Raw genomic sequence first — 18,034 nt, 5'->3', positions numbered from 1 at the left:
CAAGAATGGTTTATTCTTTACTATCAATTGCTTGTTTGCTTAAAACTTAAGACAACTAACGCTAAAACGCACAAGACAAAAAGCATCAACAAATTTAAAACTAAAATGTTTTAAAAATAACTGTATTTACAATATTCAAACAGATTTAAATGGCAATGCTGGTTATTTGAAATTCCTAGAATCCTACATAAATGTAGCTTAATTAATAGAAAAGTTTTATGTTTTCTTGACGACCAAATCAGCATATTCGGTATGCTTTTATGGCCGTTTCCACTGTCAAAAGGTACCAAAAAGCGTACCATACCACTTTTTTGGTACCCTTTTGAAGGGTAACTAGCACAACAAAAGGGTACCAAAAGGCGTAGCAAGACACGCAGCAGATCAGTATTGGTTTACAGAGGTACGTCACTAGCTCATGTACAAGCCAGGAGAATGAAAACAAAGGAAGTGCCATTTTTAAATACACAGCCAAGACATTACACCATAATAATATATACATATAATAACGAGCCATGGTCGACCTGGGTTTAAACAAACTTTGTTGTTGTCTTGATGAACAGCCACTAAGCCAAAAAGAGCAGGATCTACCCTGTGTCTCGTTGTTGTTTATAAGGCCTTCTAAAAGCGCCATTGGTACTGTACCCTTTAGGCAGTGGAAACGCAAGCCCGATAAAGGTGAACCGAATCGCACTCAGAATAGCACTCAGAAGAAATGAGCCATTAGAATGATTTCTGAAATATCATTAGACACTGGGGTATAAATACCTCTATGAATTATACCATATAAATACAGTATCTGATTCATTCAATATCATTTGGAGGTGTCAATGTCACTGAGCAACGTGTGTGTAACAATGAAAAGACTCGTGCGGCCACCTTTTCTTCTCTCCGGAACTTGAAAATATGATAGGCAGAATCATAGAAATGCTGGATTAAGGGGGTCTAGGGGGTCGATTCGAGATCGCGATATACGACACTTAATAAACTTGTAAGTCATGAAATGAAAGTAAAATAAAACTCAATTCAATTCAATTCAGCTTTATTTGTATAGCGCTTTTACAATGTAGATTGTGTCAAAGCAGCTTCACATAAATGGTCATAGTAACTGGAACAGTGTGGTCCAGGTTTTAGTGTTTAAGTTCAGTTCAGTTCAGTTCAGTGTGATTTAATCATTACTGAGAGTTCAAACACTGAAGAGCAAATTCATCGATGTGTAGCTCTACCAATCCTGAACCATGCGTGTCAGTGGCGACAGCGGAGAGGGTCCAATTCACCCTCAAATCCAATTTGCTACTCTCCACTCCTAATGACACTTGGTGTGCACGATCACATTGGCGCCCTTTAAGTCATGAGGTGTTCGGTATCGAAAGGTATGAGCAGTCCTTCATCCATTACACATTTTTAAATGGTACTTTAGGTTTAACAGAATTTTTAATGCAAATAAAGGTGGACACTAGGTATCTCACAAAACAAAATTAGATGTGTGAGGAAATGTTGTGTCCTCCAGGCAATTCTTGACTAACTTCCTAGGCCTCAAAATATTTGACATTTTTAGATGGAGTTGATGGATTGCAAACGTTTCTTTCAACATGGATTTTGTTTGATAAAAACAAACTCGGGTGCAATTGCTCTGTTAATGAGGTTCATTTGAATAAGCATGAAAGATGCCACGTGTACCAAACAAATGTACTGAGACTGTTAAAATTACGCATCTCATGAGATTTCCACAAGGACACTGATGTAGTATGACTAAAAAAACAAAAAACAAAACAACACAGACCAATGACATCCAAACAAACCAAAAACAGGATGGGATGTCATAAGATGTGACCAAGAATGGATAAAATCCTTAAGCACACCAGGCTCAGTACCTAAGGTCTTTAAATGTGTGAGACTGACTTCCTGCTACAGTTCTGACTAATTTACACATTTTAAAACCACCTGTAAAAATGCTAAATGTATGACCATTCAATAAGTCTAACAAAAACGAGCGTGAATCCAAAATCCTATCATGTTCTTTTCTGCAACGAACAAAAAAAACAAACTACATGTGTGAACACACCCTAAGGGCAGTGAGTTTGCTTTTGCAATGAGGAAGGGCCTAAACCAAAGCAAAAGTGTCTTACCTGAAAGGTGAGGGAGAGTCTGGGCCGTGCTGAGGGCCACAAAGGCCACATGCAGGAGCAGGGGACACACACCCATACTGCCCTGAAAAACATACAAACCAGCAGCAAACTATGACTTCAGTCTTACAAATAAGCACCATTTAAAAGCAGTGCTTAAAAGTCATCAAATTAGACAATGAATATTTTACCTGTATTGTTAAAATTGAATATTGCTGTACTATGAATTATACACGGTTTATATATATTTGTAACGTGTAATCTTCAATCAAAGTAATGTTACCACCCTTTTTAACCACATTTCTGACATTTTTTTATGGCATGTAGCAATGCAAAAAAAAAAAAAAATAAAATAAAAAAAGACAACAATCCAGTGGTTTAAACAATAACGAATAGACAAATTCAAGTCCAGCCCTTGATTTAAAGATTCAGCCTAAATGCTCCGGAGAGACCTAAAACATATTATTATTTCCTTAGGCTATAATACACTTAATGGGTATTTCCCCGTTTTTTTAAGAGAATAATTTAAGGATGTTGCACATTATATGGTAATCTGAAGTAAAGGAAACCGTAAGTGTTTCAGTACATTAGAGCAAGTAATAAAATATAGGCTTAGCCTATACCACTGCGCTCGAGTATAGCAGCTTTCCAAAATCCGCATCAGTTTTTACTTTTTTACGTTATAAAGCTATGCAGGACTGGATGACAGAAAGAAATTGAAAGGTAGTTTCTGATAGTTTTGCTCACTCAAAAATGCTCTGTTTGCATGATTTAATATCATCGAATCCAAACACTTTACAAATAATATTTCAAAACTCCTCTGTTGTTTTTAGAAAATATCTAAAATCTTTTTTTTTCAGATTTGTATATGAAAGTTTATTATGGCTTAAAACGGTTTATTTATATTGTATAGACCAAAATTCTTATAGCTTTGTTTGTTTTATATTGGTTCATTTAATTAAATAGTTTTTATTATATCCTTTATTTAATTCTTGAAATGATTTCAGTAGCCTATAGCTTATTTTATCCAGATCTATGACACTACAAAAGTCTTTCTGTTGAATTCATATTTTGTATCATCTCTAAAAAAAATAAAGAAGAAAAAAAGCCGGTCACGACAACGACAGCGCTGTGACTCTCGCACACAAATACATGCATCTAAAAGCGCATGTTGCATGCACAAACACACCTTTTAAACTTGACAAAAACTATCGACAACTGACAGTTACTGGCGGTTGTGTCTTTAATATGTTGTAAAGATTATTATGTGTTATTAAAACATCAAGAAGGACACAGCAAAGAAATATCACTTATTGAATAAAAAACTACTTTAATTATTATTTCATGCAACAGCCTTAAATTCAAATCTCAAGCAAAAGACCCCTAGTCTATAAGGTGTTTTATGGAATCTTAAACTGACCGGTAGCTATGTTTTTTTTTTCTCCCTTATTTGTTTAATTTTGGCACATGAACTTGTGTGTCATGGTAAAACTAGTGTAATGACAGTGGCACACCATCCTGCAAACTCCGCCTCTGCTTTCACTCCACCCCGAAGTCCCAGCTGGCTCACTTTGGCCCAAGATAATCAGCGGGACAAAAAAAGATCGCCCTCTGATCCCGAGAAAACTCAGATTTGGCCCGGTCAGGTCCCGGAAGCGACTATGGAAACGCGACTTGCCCTGGCTCGCTCACTTTTGGCGCGACAGTGGAAACGCGGCTAATGTTTTGTTGGGTTGTCATCCTCTGAGAAAACGATTGTTGGTCACCGAACAACGACAAAAGAGCGACCACAAAGCTCGTTGAAAATGCTGAAGGAAGCGACATACTCATGTTTTCCACATGCTTTTAGACGCAATATGACTGACTTACAAGTTACCTGGTTCTGCCATACATCAGCCTTCCTGTACCCAAAGTAACATAAACTAACATTACAGATGTTGACTCTTTCCCTCCTGAGCTGAACTCATCATTCCTGTATACGCACACTATTCAGTCTCCTGTTCTAGCGCTCTGTTTAGGCACGCAGCGTTATGATTGGTTCATATACCATACTGTGAGAAAACTGTGCTTTAAGCGATATAAAAATCAAGCATGTCCAAATCGACATTTTGATATGATTTAAATTAATGGCACAGTTCTACTATTGACTGAACATTCACTAGCTATTGAGCTTTCATATTTGGGTTGTTGTTATAGCCAAGTACACATAGCTTTGATGAAAGAGGAAAAGGAGACTCACCTGGAGAAACGAAACCTGCATCACTCACTCATTCGCACAATGATCCCCTGTAGGTGAAAAACAGAGTTTATTATTAATACTACGCAACAACATTCACATTATATTGTTCACACAGGAATGTAATTATTTTAAAAATCCTTTATTTTTACTACATACCGAGTAAAAGCTTAATTAAAATAGAAAAGTATACTACTATACTACTAATTTAATTAGAAAAATACTAAGTTATAAAAGCGTGTGTGTGTGTGTTTTATCAAAACTGTGATAACCCGACTGCCACTTTAATTACAGGCCGCTCATAAATGTGTGTGCAGCCTCTATATCGAGGGAGGAAATGAGTCACTGCTTTCAGACTCACACATCAAGCAGAGATTTGAAGCTCAGGCCATTAATGTGACACAGGCTGATAAGCCTGGCTATTACATTCACAAAACAAACAAACTCTTTCTAGAAACAAAATATAATTTAATTCTGAACCACAGATTCATATGAATATATCAATTTATCCAGCCAAGCACAGCTCACATGACCACATACCCAGACAAGCGCAACAGATACTAGACAGACAACATCCAAGTGTCTTTATTCATCCGGCAGATTGCCTGCGGATTTGGTCCGAGGGGATTAAGCTCTTAGTTGCGAGATGGTTTGATGTGAGGAGTGAAAATATAATCACAGCTCCTGAAGCCAAGACCCAGAGAGTATAGCAGGCTGACCGCTAACACGTGCTGTAATCTCAATAGTGTCTCACTGACTAAACCGTCATAATCCTGGTGCCAATCTGAAAGGTCAGACCCTAAAATAATCCAGGCCTTCTGCCACTCAAGCATGAGCATCCATGATACTGCTGCTCTTCCGAATGGCCAATCAGTTTCCAGCCCCTCTTAGCAACGTCTGACATCTAAACATTAGCAAACCACGGCCAGTAATCCTCAAAGAGCTTTTGGTGGATCTTCGCGACTCGCATTGTGCTGCTTTCATATCTACACCACAATTCAGATGGCAAAACTGACATTTCATCAATGGCTTTACATTCAGAAATGTTTCCTATAGCAGTAGCACATAAAAACAAAACAAAAAAAAACGACTTTTTTTTTTTGCTCACTCATGTTAGGTAAACTCTGACAAGAGCTCAACAATAAGGGATTTGTCTGCTGGTCCAGAGGGGTCAGAAGGGCAGGTTGGTATTTTCCTTGCCAACGTTGCCCAAAATACAGTGCTCAGTATAATTAAGTACACTCCATTTTGAAAATGAATATTTTTTTTATCAAATTCTCAGTGAATATAGGCAATGTATTTTGGTGCATTTAAACGAAACAGATTTATTAAACAAATATATTAAAATAATATTTTAGTAATCAAACATATTTAGAAATTGAAAGACAATACATATAAATTTAAGCTAAATATTTAAAAAAATAATTACAACATACAAAATTTTAACTAAATAATGATTTCTCCTCTTTTTTTGTATTTAATATTATTCTAGAACATATAAATAAGAGTGTACTAGTTTTTTGGAAATTTATCATAAGTTATTTTGTTAGATAAGCTCCATATTTGCCTTCAGTACTGACTAATATATATGCACAAATATTATATTGTATAGCTTCCTATTAATTATTAATTTAAAAGATAGGTTTGTGAGGTTGTACTTATTTATGCTGAGCACTGTAATTATGCAATAGCCAAGTTTTTAACATAAATGAAAAAATGTAATAAAATAAAAATTGCATTAATAAATAGGGTTATTTAAAACCCTAACGTAATCTTAAATTAATGTAATCTCAGTATAAGTATTAGTGGTGGGCTGTTATCGGCGTTAATGCGGCGATAAAAATATATATATATATAGCCGTTAATCTATTCTCAAAGTTGGGTTGGAGATTGGTATATTCTACGCAAGCTATGATGACTATTTTAGCGTGGATGTATACCTGACCGGTGAGCCGTCTGACAAAAAAAGTGCTCTTCTGATTCAATCAGCAGGATGCCTGACTTAAGCAGCAGTTCGGCAGTTTTACTTCGACTCATGAACATTTCATTCATGCCCAATGACAAACTGGGGTATTAGACGCAAAAAAGGAGTAAGGACTGGTGAGAGGTGTTTTGGAATTTAATAACGCACAGCAAATAGAAAAAAAATGTTTTTCACAGTGTGTGTGTGTGTGTGTGTGTGTGTATGTGGTCCTTTACTGACAGCCGTATGTGTGGATCTTGTCGGAAAATATGGCGAAAAGTCCTACATGACGGTGTTTACTTATATAATGCCACTAATATAAGCATACTCCACATGTCTTAATTCCATTTCTGTTTAGTCCAGTTATGACTTTAGTCAGATTAAGGTCATCAAAAACTAAATAAATATATAATTCACAGTGTTTTGAGCTCATGTAGGCCTACAGTTTCAAAATTCATGTTTAACTGAATAACAGTTGGTAAACACAAGTACATCTTATTGAACATCATTTATTTTCATCACCAATTATTATAGTAGAACAGATTCTCAAGCAGTTTGTGATGCATTTTGGGAACAGGAGATGAGCCCCTGGTCTAATGCGCCACCTGGCTTGAGAAACCTATTCTTAAAGACTTATTATTTGGGTAGCACACAGATTCTGAATGCCTTCGGCAGAATTCAAATGAGCCATTTTAATCTAGATTAATCTATATTAATTCTGAGATTAATCTAGATAAATCTAGAATAAAATAATTAATCTATGCCCACCTATAATAATTATCAATTCAAATCAGTTCTCAAAAGATGAGACAGCGTTTAATCTAGGATTTTTTCTACCTATGGCCCGGGATGGGCAAAAATACATTGAAATGCATTTTAAAATAAAATACCAAATATCTCCATTTTGCATGTATAAAAATAAACAACAAAATACAGCAGCCACAACAAGCATCAAAATAAAATACTGTATTTTAAAATACTACAAAATATTTTTACAAGGGAGCATGAAATTTATTCGCAAACCTTCCATCAATAGGCATGTTCGATCAATCTCTTCACCATTAAACTGACTTAAGTAAACAATGTTTGACAGCAGCAATGTTTCTCTGAGCAAATTAAAGTCAGCTTGTGCGCACATCGTAAACCTCTACTCTTATGAAACAAAACACCTGAGTTGGTATTCATAAACCTTTGTTTCTCTTTGAGCAAGAAGGTCACTGGTTTGTGTACAGACTAGGTCGGTGGGCATATTTTTACAATAAATTTTGTACAAATTTCATACAGAGAGTCCTGTCTTGAAGATGATCTCTTTAATGATTGAAAAAACATGTAAAGCATATAATGAGTTGGCACATAGTACTATCTCTCTTTTTTGCGTTTCCACCCCCTAAGCGAACACCAGTACACCATCTTTAGGTGTTTTTGTTGTTGCATAATTTCCATTCATAAATCAAGGCATTGACACCCTTCTTCAATATTAATCAATTTTCTATTCTGATCTCAAGCCTAGCAAATGGGGACAAAGCCAATCAATTAGAGGTCGCATTTTTCTTACATTGTGTTTTACAGTAATTTAAAAAAATACACAAATACAACACACTAAAGTATTCTGACACAAAATACTAACCTGTTTTTATAAACCTCAAAAATACAAATGACAAAATACTATTTTGTGTTTGAAATACATATTTGAAATAATTGTATCATAAATACTGCCCATCCCTGCCTATGGTGTTATTTCAATGAAAATGGCGTGAGCACAATATTACAACTCGAGATCGCATTCATGTAATACGAGCATGCAAATCTCTTCGCTTGCGCGCTGATTTCCTCTGTTCATGCACCAAACTTCTTGCATGCCCTCAAAACGCTGCTCAAGCACAGATTTTCTTGTGCACTCTCAAATAAACGCTGCTGAAGTGGAATTTAAAGCATTTATTCAACAAGTATGTCCCCAACATTTATTAGATCGGCTAAGAATATATATGAATGTGTCCAATAGACCTACAGAACGGCATTGATGCCTCCTGAAGTAAAGTGAAACTGCCATAAACTCCAGCAAGTAAAAGTCATTGTATGCAGAGCCATAGACCTTCATCTATTAATAAAGTATATGGAAACGATGTTCATCATAACTGAAAGCTACATCGTGTTTGCTAGCCTCAGAAATCACACAGCCCGGTTAGTCAGTCAGCATGTAACCTTATAGGGTTAAACTAATAACGCACAGCACTACTATGATTACAGATAAGCTCGCTCCGTTATAATTCACTTACATTTTAATGTTTTGGTTCGATTGTAACCCGCTTTGAAAAAGCAGCAACAACTGAAGGTGTTGAATGAGAAGCTGTAATGTAGCCATGAATTTTGATGTGGCGCCCCGCCAAGGAAGAATGAATGTAGCGGAAACCATGAGAATTTATTTAAAATGTAGATAGGCATGTTCTGTTTTAATGTAGCCATGTTAGCTGAAATAAAGAAAGATTTATAATGATAACAAAAGCTTAATGTACAGGTCCATGCCTCTTTAATTATTTTCATCAATTCTCCATTTACTGTCATTCAATTGTTCATGTAAATTCTTAGAAATAAAAATATCATATTAAAAAAAAAAAACTTTCAAATAATTGATAATCCATAAAAATTGAGCTCTTGCAAATGAAAATTGAATCAACCCACTTAAAATGATGAACAGCCATAGATTAACAAATCTCTCTGGAATACTTGATTCTGAATGTCAGTCGCAACATTCTAAGGTATGTTATTCCCAGATAACAACCGCTTCAACTAATAGCACAGGCTTATCCGGGTATTTCAAATCATCTTTTGACTGTCAGTGAATATGTTCACATTCATATTTATATGTTTATCACACAACTGTTGTTGGTTTGAGGGCCACTTATGACTGAATACTACATAAGGTTAATGTAAGGTCCATTCAGTTGTTTTTGTTTCTGTCAGCTTTGTATTTAATTAAATAATTAATAAACTATTATAGCTCTAAACAATGTTTTGTGTCTGATTTATATGTTTTGTGGCAAGCAGCCATATAAATAGCAGGCTCAAGAACATCCAGGCAGTTGTTCTTTCAAACTTTAAAGTCATACTGTCCTTCAAAAACTGTTATATTCTGTATAATCTCATTTGATGAACACATATGTGCAATAAAACCATTAATTTCTTTTCCTATAAAAAAAACAAGTTAGTAAGAAATCCCCCAAGCAGCCAACGATAATGTGATTGACACTTGTCAGCAAGTTTTTTTCCTCCCAATGAATGGCTACATGTAAATCTGTGCTCCTCCTCCTTATTCGGATGGAAATCCACAGTTAGGTAATGCAAACAGCTGACCATTTCCATAGAAAGAAGATCCACTCAGTCAGTTTCATCCATCTTTGGGAATTTAATCAAATCAGCCAGGCCACAGAGCCCATTTACAGGCCTGTTATACCACTGCCAACCGCACCAATTCTAGATGCTCATTGTCAGGTATAATTTGTTTAAAGCAGGCCTGCACAATATATCGTTTCAGCATCGACATTGCAATGTGTGCATTCGCACAAGCCACATAGCAGAATCATGTGCAATGCCGAGTCAGGGTTACAGACAACACAGTTCAGTGATTTATTCATGTGATTTTGGTTATTTGAAGTTTTTGCATAATGGAGTGATAGTTTATCACCTGCGTGTGTTTGAAAGGCCTGTCAATGTGTAATCATTTAAAGAAGGTTCAAGAAATTATGCATCAGTGTATGTAGCTATAACAAATTAATTATATTTAATTACAATGAAGACTACAGTGTATGGTCCACTGATAATTTATTTTAAATAATAGTGATTATATGGTGTTCACTGTATAAATAATTGAATACAATTAATACATATACACATACAAATATATACGTTTTCCCGCTGTATATAAGGTTATTATTACACCTATACATGTCTAATATTGTGAAGTTTCACGATTGTCAATACCACAGCAGAATGAGACAAAGGCCCAATCCAAATTCTACCCCTTAGCCCTTCCTCTTACCTCTTCTTTCCTACCCCTCGTTTTGCGTATTCTCGTGAAGGGGTAAGGGTGTCCCAATTCTTTTTAGCTTGAAAGCGTAGGGCTAAGGGGAAGGGGTGAATAACCCTTTGAACTGAGACTTTCCTCATCCTCCCCCAGTGTGCAGCATCCATCTGACAGACGCAACAGCAGCTATTTCGCGCCAGACCACACCAGCTGATTGGTGGAGAGGATACAGAGTGATGAAGCTTATTATGATATGGGAATGGTTAGAATGGAAAGAGGCCAGTATGCCGGGGTTAAACCCCTACATGTTTTCAAAGGATATTCTGGGATTTTTGTAACCACAAAGAGTCAGAACCTCGGTTTACATCTCATTTGAAAAACGGCGCTCACTGAGCAGTATAGAGTCCCAATCCATATACTGGGGCATTAGGACCCACACAGATTGCAGGTTGAGTGCCCCTGCTAGTCTTACTAATACCACTTCCAACAGTAAACTAGCTTTCCCATATGGTCTCCCATCCAGATACTAACCGGGCACAGCCCTGATTAGCTTCAGTGGACAACCATGTGAGAGTTGCAGACGATGGGATGGGATACAGCACACGATACTCACATCAATATAGCATAATTTTTTTGATGTTGTACAGCAAATAATATTCTTACATTACTGTGAGGCTTGGGTTTAGGGTTGAGGTAGGGATAGATGCTAATAAAATACAATTATTGCATATTTTAATAAATAAATATTAATACTTCTCGTTAACTTCTGATCTCAGCTGTATCCCTTTCATCAACAACCACAGGAGAGATATGAGCTGCTGGATTTACGTCATTCATTCATTCATTTTCTTGTCGGCTAAGAAAATCCGGGGTCGCCACAGCAGAATGAACCACCAACTTATCCAGCAAGTTTTTATGCAGCGGATGCCCTTCCAGCCGCAACCCATCTCTGGGAAACATCCACACACACATTCACATTCACACACACACACACACACACACACACACACACACACACACACACACACACACACACACTACGGACAATTTAGCCTACCCAATTCACCTGTACCGCATGTCCTTGGACTGTGGGGGAAACCGTAGCACCCAGAGGAAACCCACACAAAGGCAGGGAGAACATGCAAACTCAACACAGAAACGCCAACTAAGCTGAGGCTCGAACCAGCGACCTTCTTGCTGTGAGGCGACAGCACAACCTACCGTGCTACTGCTTCACCCGGATTTCCATCATGTTTATTCAGAATTTTCTGCCAAAATACACAAAGGTAAGCAACTGTTTATCTGGGAGAGGAGTAGAGAAAATATTCTAGCAACATAAATAGTGTGTTTCTTACATAAACAAAGGACATCTTACAGTTATATTAAAAAAACAAGTATTATTGCAAACTCCAAAGACATCCAAGTGTATTTTACAAACCTTAAATTGTATGTTTTTCTTGTAGTTATCTAAAATAAATGGTATTTAATTGAAAGCACGAATAAATTGTGATTTATGACAAGCGCTGCACACCTCTTGCTTTTCTTTCCGCTAACTTTATGATCACACCGGTGTGATCGTTCGTTTCAGGGACCAGCCAAGGCTGAGGACACTGATGTGATCATAAGCGTGAAAGGTTAAACTCATCCAAGCTTGAAATTAGTGTATTATATTTCATGCAGATCCACACCAGAAGAAAACCACTCCAATCATCATTAAAAAATTAAAAAATATTATTTTCATTAAATTATGAATTCTGTATTAAACATAGTGTTTCAAGCATCTGGTGAAATAGTATCCAAATCACAATTAACAAACACACACAGAGAAACACACATCTGAAGTCAAAATTATTAGCTCTTTTGTAAATTTTATACATTTTTATATGATTTTTTTCCACACTATTTTCTATAATACATTTTCTTCTAGAGAAAAAACTTAATTGTTTTATTTCAACTAGAATATTTTTGTGTTTACATTTTTAAAAACAATTTTAAGGTTAATATTATTAGCCCCCTTAAGCAATAACTGTATATGTATACAAACAAAAATAAATAAGAAAATCAAGTATCACCGTGTTTTTTTCCAATATACTGCAGCTCTAGACAAAAAGCTGAGCATTCTTCAGGTGGAGGGCATATCAGAGCCCTTTTTGGCTGAGCCTGCAGAAATCCTTCAGATGGGACAGACAGATGGTCCCGTCTCCCCTCTATACATTACTCGTCAGTCTCTCTATCTGTTCCAATCTCCCTTTCTGGACTTGGCAGGAAAGCCGTAAACCCGAGAGAGCACATTGCTTCCTTCCTTCCTCCGCCGTCTGTCTGATTGCCTGCCAGATCCGTCATTCAGCCCAAAAGGCACCACACCCTCACCTAACTAACCCATCACAGAAAAGCAAAACATTATTTAGGATTAGAGCCAAGCTGTTGCATAATGATACTTTCTGTAAAACTAGTCAAGCCCGAGCTGTTCGTCCTCTAGTTTTAGGACTGATGAGTCAGGCCTGGATATTATCTTGAAGGAAATGGCACACCTCTAATAGATGACACCCATAATAGGGATTTTCCTCAGAGATCTGACATCATTTATTTTTAAGTGCACAAATGGCCTGTCTCCAGCTCCGCCGAGAGGCTCGTTCCTAAAGGACAAGCCTGCAGAGGTCTCACGTTCTCCAGGCAAATCAAAACACTGACTTGGGCGTGTGCAAAATATCTGCATCCTATAGGGAGAGTTACGTCTCTGCTGCATTCGATTGCACCTCAGAGTGAAAGAGGGTTTTCATAACACCAAAACAGCACTACCGCAGAGGTTGCATTTTCGTCTGTTGTACAAATTGTTCCTGTTGGAGGTTACAGCAGATTTGAGTAGAGATAAAGTTGCTTAAGTTTTACAGTTTTGTTGTCATTGTTATTAAAGGAATAGTACACTGAAATGACTTTTCAAATATTGATGTGATGTTTAAGAGGGCAATTTTCACACCATTTCCTATTATATAGTTTCTTTTTGAGAAAGTCTTATTTGGTAACACTTTGGATTAATGTTCGTTTACGTATTTACTAACAGGATCAAACAATCAGTGATAAAATGTTATGGTGTTAATTAATTTGTATTAATGTTGTAGTTAAATAATGTTAGTTTATTTTAACTCACTGTGCATCAGCTATTCGTCACCTTAAAATTATAAGGTTCTATCAGACATTTTTGTCAAAATTTAGTTATTGACAAATTCTTATTAATTGACAACTTATTTACATTATAGGATGTTTTTTTATAAGTTGTTTCCATTTTAAGACTTTTTATTTAAAATACAAATGTTCCACACATACTGTTTGCTATGGAATGCAAAAACTTTGAAGCTCAATATCTCAAAATCATTCAGAACGCAGATAGAACCTTATAATTCTAAGGTGACAATGTTAACTGACACAAATTATTTTGAAGTATTAAAGCTATTATTTCTTTTAGTTTGGCTGAAATATAACAATTTTTATATAAAAGATTTAAATCTTTAATAAAAAACAAATATGGTCAATATTTTCAGACCCATTATTGTTAATGATTTTATTAGCATCAATGATAACAATGAACTATCGAATAAGTAAATAAATAATTTCATTGAAAAAATTGTTTAATAATCAAAATTGAAGTATTTAAGCGAGTAGGGCTGAGCGATAAAATCAGATAAAAAATATTTATTGACCGAATACCATTGTCAATATCGATAAAAAGTTTGGTATGAAGCCTATAGTTTTATTAAATGTGGCTGCTGAGCACTCCTTGAAAGAAATGCTAATAAGCTTAGGGAGTAAGTTTATCATTTCCATTGGAGGCGCGCGACTTACACGACGCACACATGGTGTGCAAGCGATGCATACGTGGTGCATGATCAATTTCCAGGTACACCTAGTTGAAAAACATCTCAACTTTTCTGAATGCCGTGAGCACACCGCGATTCGTGCAAGTAGGACTAACCAATATGCTTCATACTTTGTATGGAATATACACATTTCTGTAAAAACGGCAGATTAATTACCTCAGACAAACATAGCGCACACAAACACTGTAGTGCTTTTACTTTTCTTCATAAACTTGCACCGGAGCTGCAGCAATGATTTGTTCATTTATTATCCTCTGGAGAAACGTTTGATGGCGTTGACGCATAGCCCTACGCTACTGTTACCATTGCACACACTTTGTAACATTATATTCATCAAGTTTAAGAGTCTCTTTAACACTTGTGTTTATTTTATTATAAAGAGATTAGATATTTTGTTGAAATATTTTTGTTTTTGACTAGTAAAACTATTTGCCTTAGTAACATTGGTAAATTGAGAAAAAAAAGTGCTTTAAAAAATCCTTATATTCCTAAATCTATTGTTAAAAAATATTTAATAATTATCGATATTGAATCGATATTTGAATAATATTGAATAATATGAAGCATGATATCGTGATGTTTTTTTTTTTGTAATATTGCCCAGTCCTATAAGTGAGGTTTTGATTTTAGGTCACGCCGCCCAGCCCTACTTTAAGCTGAATCTTAGTATTTTGCAAAATGACTAGTAAAAAATAAATTAGTTATTAGAAACAAATTAAAACATTTCAAATTTGTTACAAACTAATATTAAAAAGCCCTCAGGAAATATTTAAAAAACAATGAAAATTTTCACAGTTGGGTTAATAATTTAGTCTTTAAATGTATATCATCTTATCAAGATGAATTTTATTAGCTCAATCAAAAGTGGACAAGACTAAATACAGGTATAAACTAAATACCTTTTGCTTCCCCACTTTTGGCCATCTCCAAAGATAGTCGAAAAGCATTTGATCACTTTACTTTTGGAGTGTAAGCAAACACTCATGTGGTTGAATATGTTTAACACGGTACAGGCATTCGTCTGACATTCTTCTAATATCCTTATTTCAGGATGCATTACTTAATATTAATGTTAAAACAACTGTTTACATTTTTTTGAGGCAAATATAAATCAATAAATGGATAGTAAACATTTATTTGCAGTAGAAATCTTTTAATTGATTTGAAATGCTAATTTACAAATAAAAAGCATTACATTTTTAAAATCGTACCAACCTCAAACTTTGAATCATTGAGCCCTGATGCACTCAAACCCATGACCTTAGCAATGCCGGTGCTGTAGTCTTTTGTTAAAGCCACAAGAACCCTATGGTTGAAATCAGGAAGGAAGTCATTTTAGCTATATTAAATTTGAATGCAGATGAACAATGGTGTGCAAGTTTGTTCAAATCCCTCTGCTACACTACTTATCATTCCCATATCATTAGAGTGCACCAGCCAAACCTCAAATGGTTCCACTCGATGATATATTACCTTTCTAACCAATCAGGAATATGAATACACGTAGAAGTAAAACCCACAAAGTTGATTAAATGGTACAGCTATAGACAAGACTCTTCTTTCATAAAGTATCACCCATTTGAGCTACCACCCAAAAACACCTTGGTAACCACACCGAAACACAACAACAACAACACATTGCATCTTAAAATGGCTAAAACCTGATGACTGTGATTAATTTGTAGCTCTTAACACATACCAGAGAGGTCATGCTTAAAATACAGCTACACTAAGACAAATTTTTGCTCTCTTTATGAGTGGAATTCTTAAGCCTGAGGCCATCTCCAAAGAAAAGGCACCAGTGATAAGACAGTTTTCAGCCATCTTCCAGATTTTGACTCTATTTACAGTACAGCAAAACGATCACAATGAACACTACAGTCTTTTTATAAATGGCCAACCTGTTAGGCAGTGAACAGGTGGAGTATACTACATGCCTTTAGAAACCACAGGTCAGTAAAATAATAAAGTACACTCTTTATACACCGCAATTGAGTTCAGATAAGTGAAGCTGGTTCTACATCATTAGAGCCCGGGGATATCCATTTCACTTTTTCCCAGATTCTGTTTAATGTTTTATCAAATTCCACTTGGAGTTTCTGAAGCATTTAATGGTTTATAAAATTTTCAACATCATGTCTAATCAACTGAATTATTAAAACTTTAACAAGTTAGTAATGTATTACAGTTTTTCCTCCTATAAAATACTAGAAATTTGGTTCTATAACTTCTATTTCTACTGGATTTACAATTTTCAAAAAAATAACAAGATATCAATGACAGTCATAATTAATTGGATGCATAAAACAGGTCCAAACAATATGCAGCCCAACATAGATTTGCAGACTGAATTTAAACAGATTTTTATATTTATTGTTGTTGTTTTCAGTTTTCTTGGGAGTTTTTTTTTATGGATTATTAATTGAGTCATTCAGTCAAACGATTATTCTAAATTTGAATACACCAAAGTGTTGCTCAGAGATGCACATAAAAGGATATTTTTGCCTTTCATGTCTTGAATATGGTAATCTTTACAGCATTTTAATAGGATCATCACACAGTGAATGACTTTGATCACTATATATGCTTTTCTGTTTGCACATATCATTGCATGTTATGCTTTTCAATATCTAATTCTAATATAATCTAATTCGACATAAATATCATAATCCTAACTAAAACATGAACTTTTGCATTCTAATGTTAAAAAAAGAGGGCTCAGCATAAAGCAAAGCTTTTCCAAAATGTTGTTTGTAGCTTTAAATTGCAGCAGCCCTTTACATTTAAACTGTGACTAGCTGTCAGTGTTTTATCCCTCATTAATCGAGATAAAAAAAAAAAAAAATTTTGAAAGGGATCTCAATTATATAGTTTATCTTTATAGTTCTGGTCTGAACTTTGCTGTCGTTTTACATACAAACCGATCTTCATCGTTATCTTTATAGTTATCGTGCTTCATGCGAATGGGTCTTAAATTCCATGAGAACTGAAAGTTGCTGAGATTTTTTTCAGTATGTTGATGTACTTCTAACTGAAACAGAATATTGAGTAGGGGACGGGCTTTTTTTTAGCACATTTCCTAGAGCAAACTAATGGTAAGGGGGCATGGTTATAAATACTTTGGCTGAAGTCTTCAAACTGATTGAAGCAAATGGTCAGACTTTTGATTGACAACCACAAACGCAAACTATTTTTTTCAATCATTTTCCTTCAGCTTAGTCCCTTTATTCATCATTAGCCGCCACAGCCGAATGAACCGCCAACTTATCCAGCATTTGTTTTACACAGCGGACGCCCTTTCAGCTTCTAATTCGCACACATACACTACGGTCAATTTAGTTTATTCAATTGACTTATGGCACATGTCTTTGGACTGTAGGGGAAAGCAACCCCGGGAAACCCACGCAAACACAGGGAAAGCATGCAAACTCCACACAGAAATGCCAACTGACCCAGCTGGGACTCGAACCAGTGACCTTCTTGCTGTGAGGTGACAGTGCTAACCACAATGTCACCCATAGATTAATTTAAATGGATTATTTTTCACGTTAAGAATTCTAATGAGCGCTAGCAAAATAAATATTGTAAATTTGTTACATAAAGACATTTGAACCACTAATCATTCACAATTCAAATAATGATACTTGTGCTTTATTACTAGTAAATCTTACTCTCAATATCTGTGGCAATCTGTGTTATTTTAAAAACTGTTGTTTTTTTTCTGGCCTAGACTCTGTCTGTGTTTTTCGCATCATGGAAATCATACAGCCCCAATCAATGCGATGTCCACTGAGGTATAGCAGAGACTCTGGCAAT

General features: G+C 35.6%; 1 protein-coding gene across 2 annotated transcripts in view; it reads right to left on the bottom strand.

The window, feature by feature from the left end:
* The window catches only part of ptpra (protein tyrosine phosphatase receptor type A), a 60,675-nt gene that overhangs the window by 24,535 nt on the left and 18,106 nt on the right, over positions 1 to 18,034 (bottom strand). For both annotated transcript variants that reach the window (XM_021468747.3, NM_131888.2), the window contains exons 2-3: positions 4,363 to 4,409; positions 2,127 to 2,208 (exon numbers count right to left, since the gene is read on the bottom strand). In XM_021468747.3, the coding sequence (XP_021324422.1) occupies positions 2,127 to 2,208; positions 4,363 to 4,383 (103 nt within the window). In that variant the 5' untranslated portion in view covers positions 4,384 to 4,409. The remainder of the gene's footprint in view (positions 1 to 2,126; positions 2,209 to 4,362; positions 4,410 to 18,034) is intronic.

The sequence above is a fragment of the Danio rerio genome, chromosome 21 (assembly GCF_049306965.1).
Source record: "Danio rerio strain Tuebingen ecotype United States chromosome 21, GRCz12tu, whole genome shotgun sequence".
Lineage (NCBI taxonomy): Eukaryota > Metazoa > Chordata > Actinopteri > Cypriniformes > Danionidae > Danio > Danio rerio.
Note: the sequence above shows the minus strand (reverse complement) of the source record. Positions and strands in the feature narration are given on the sequence as shown.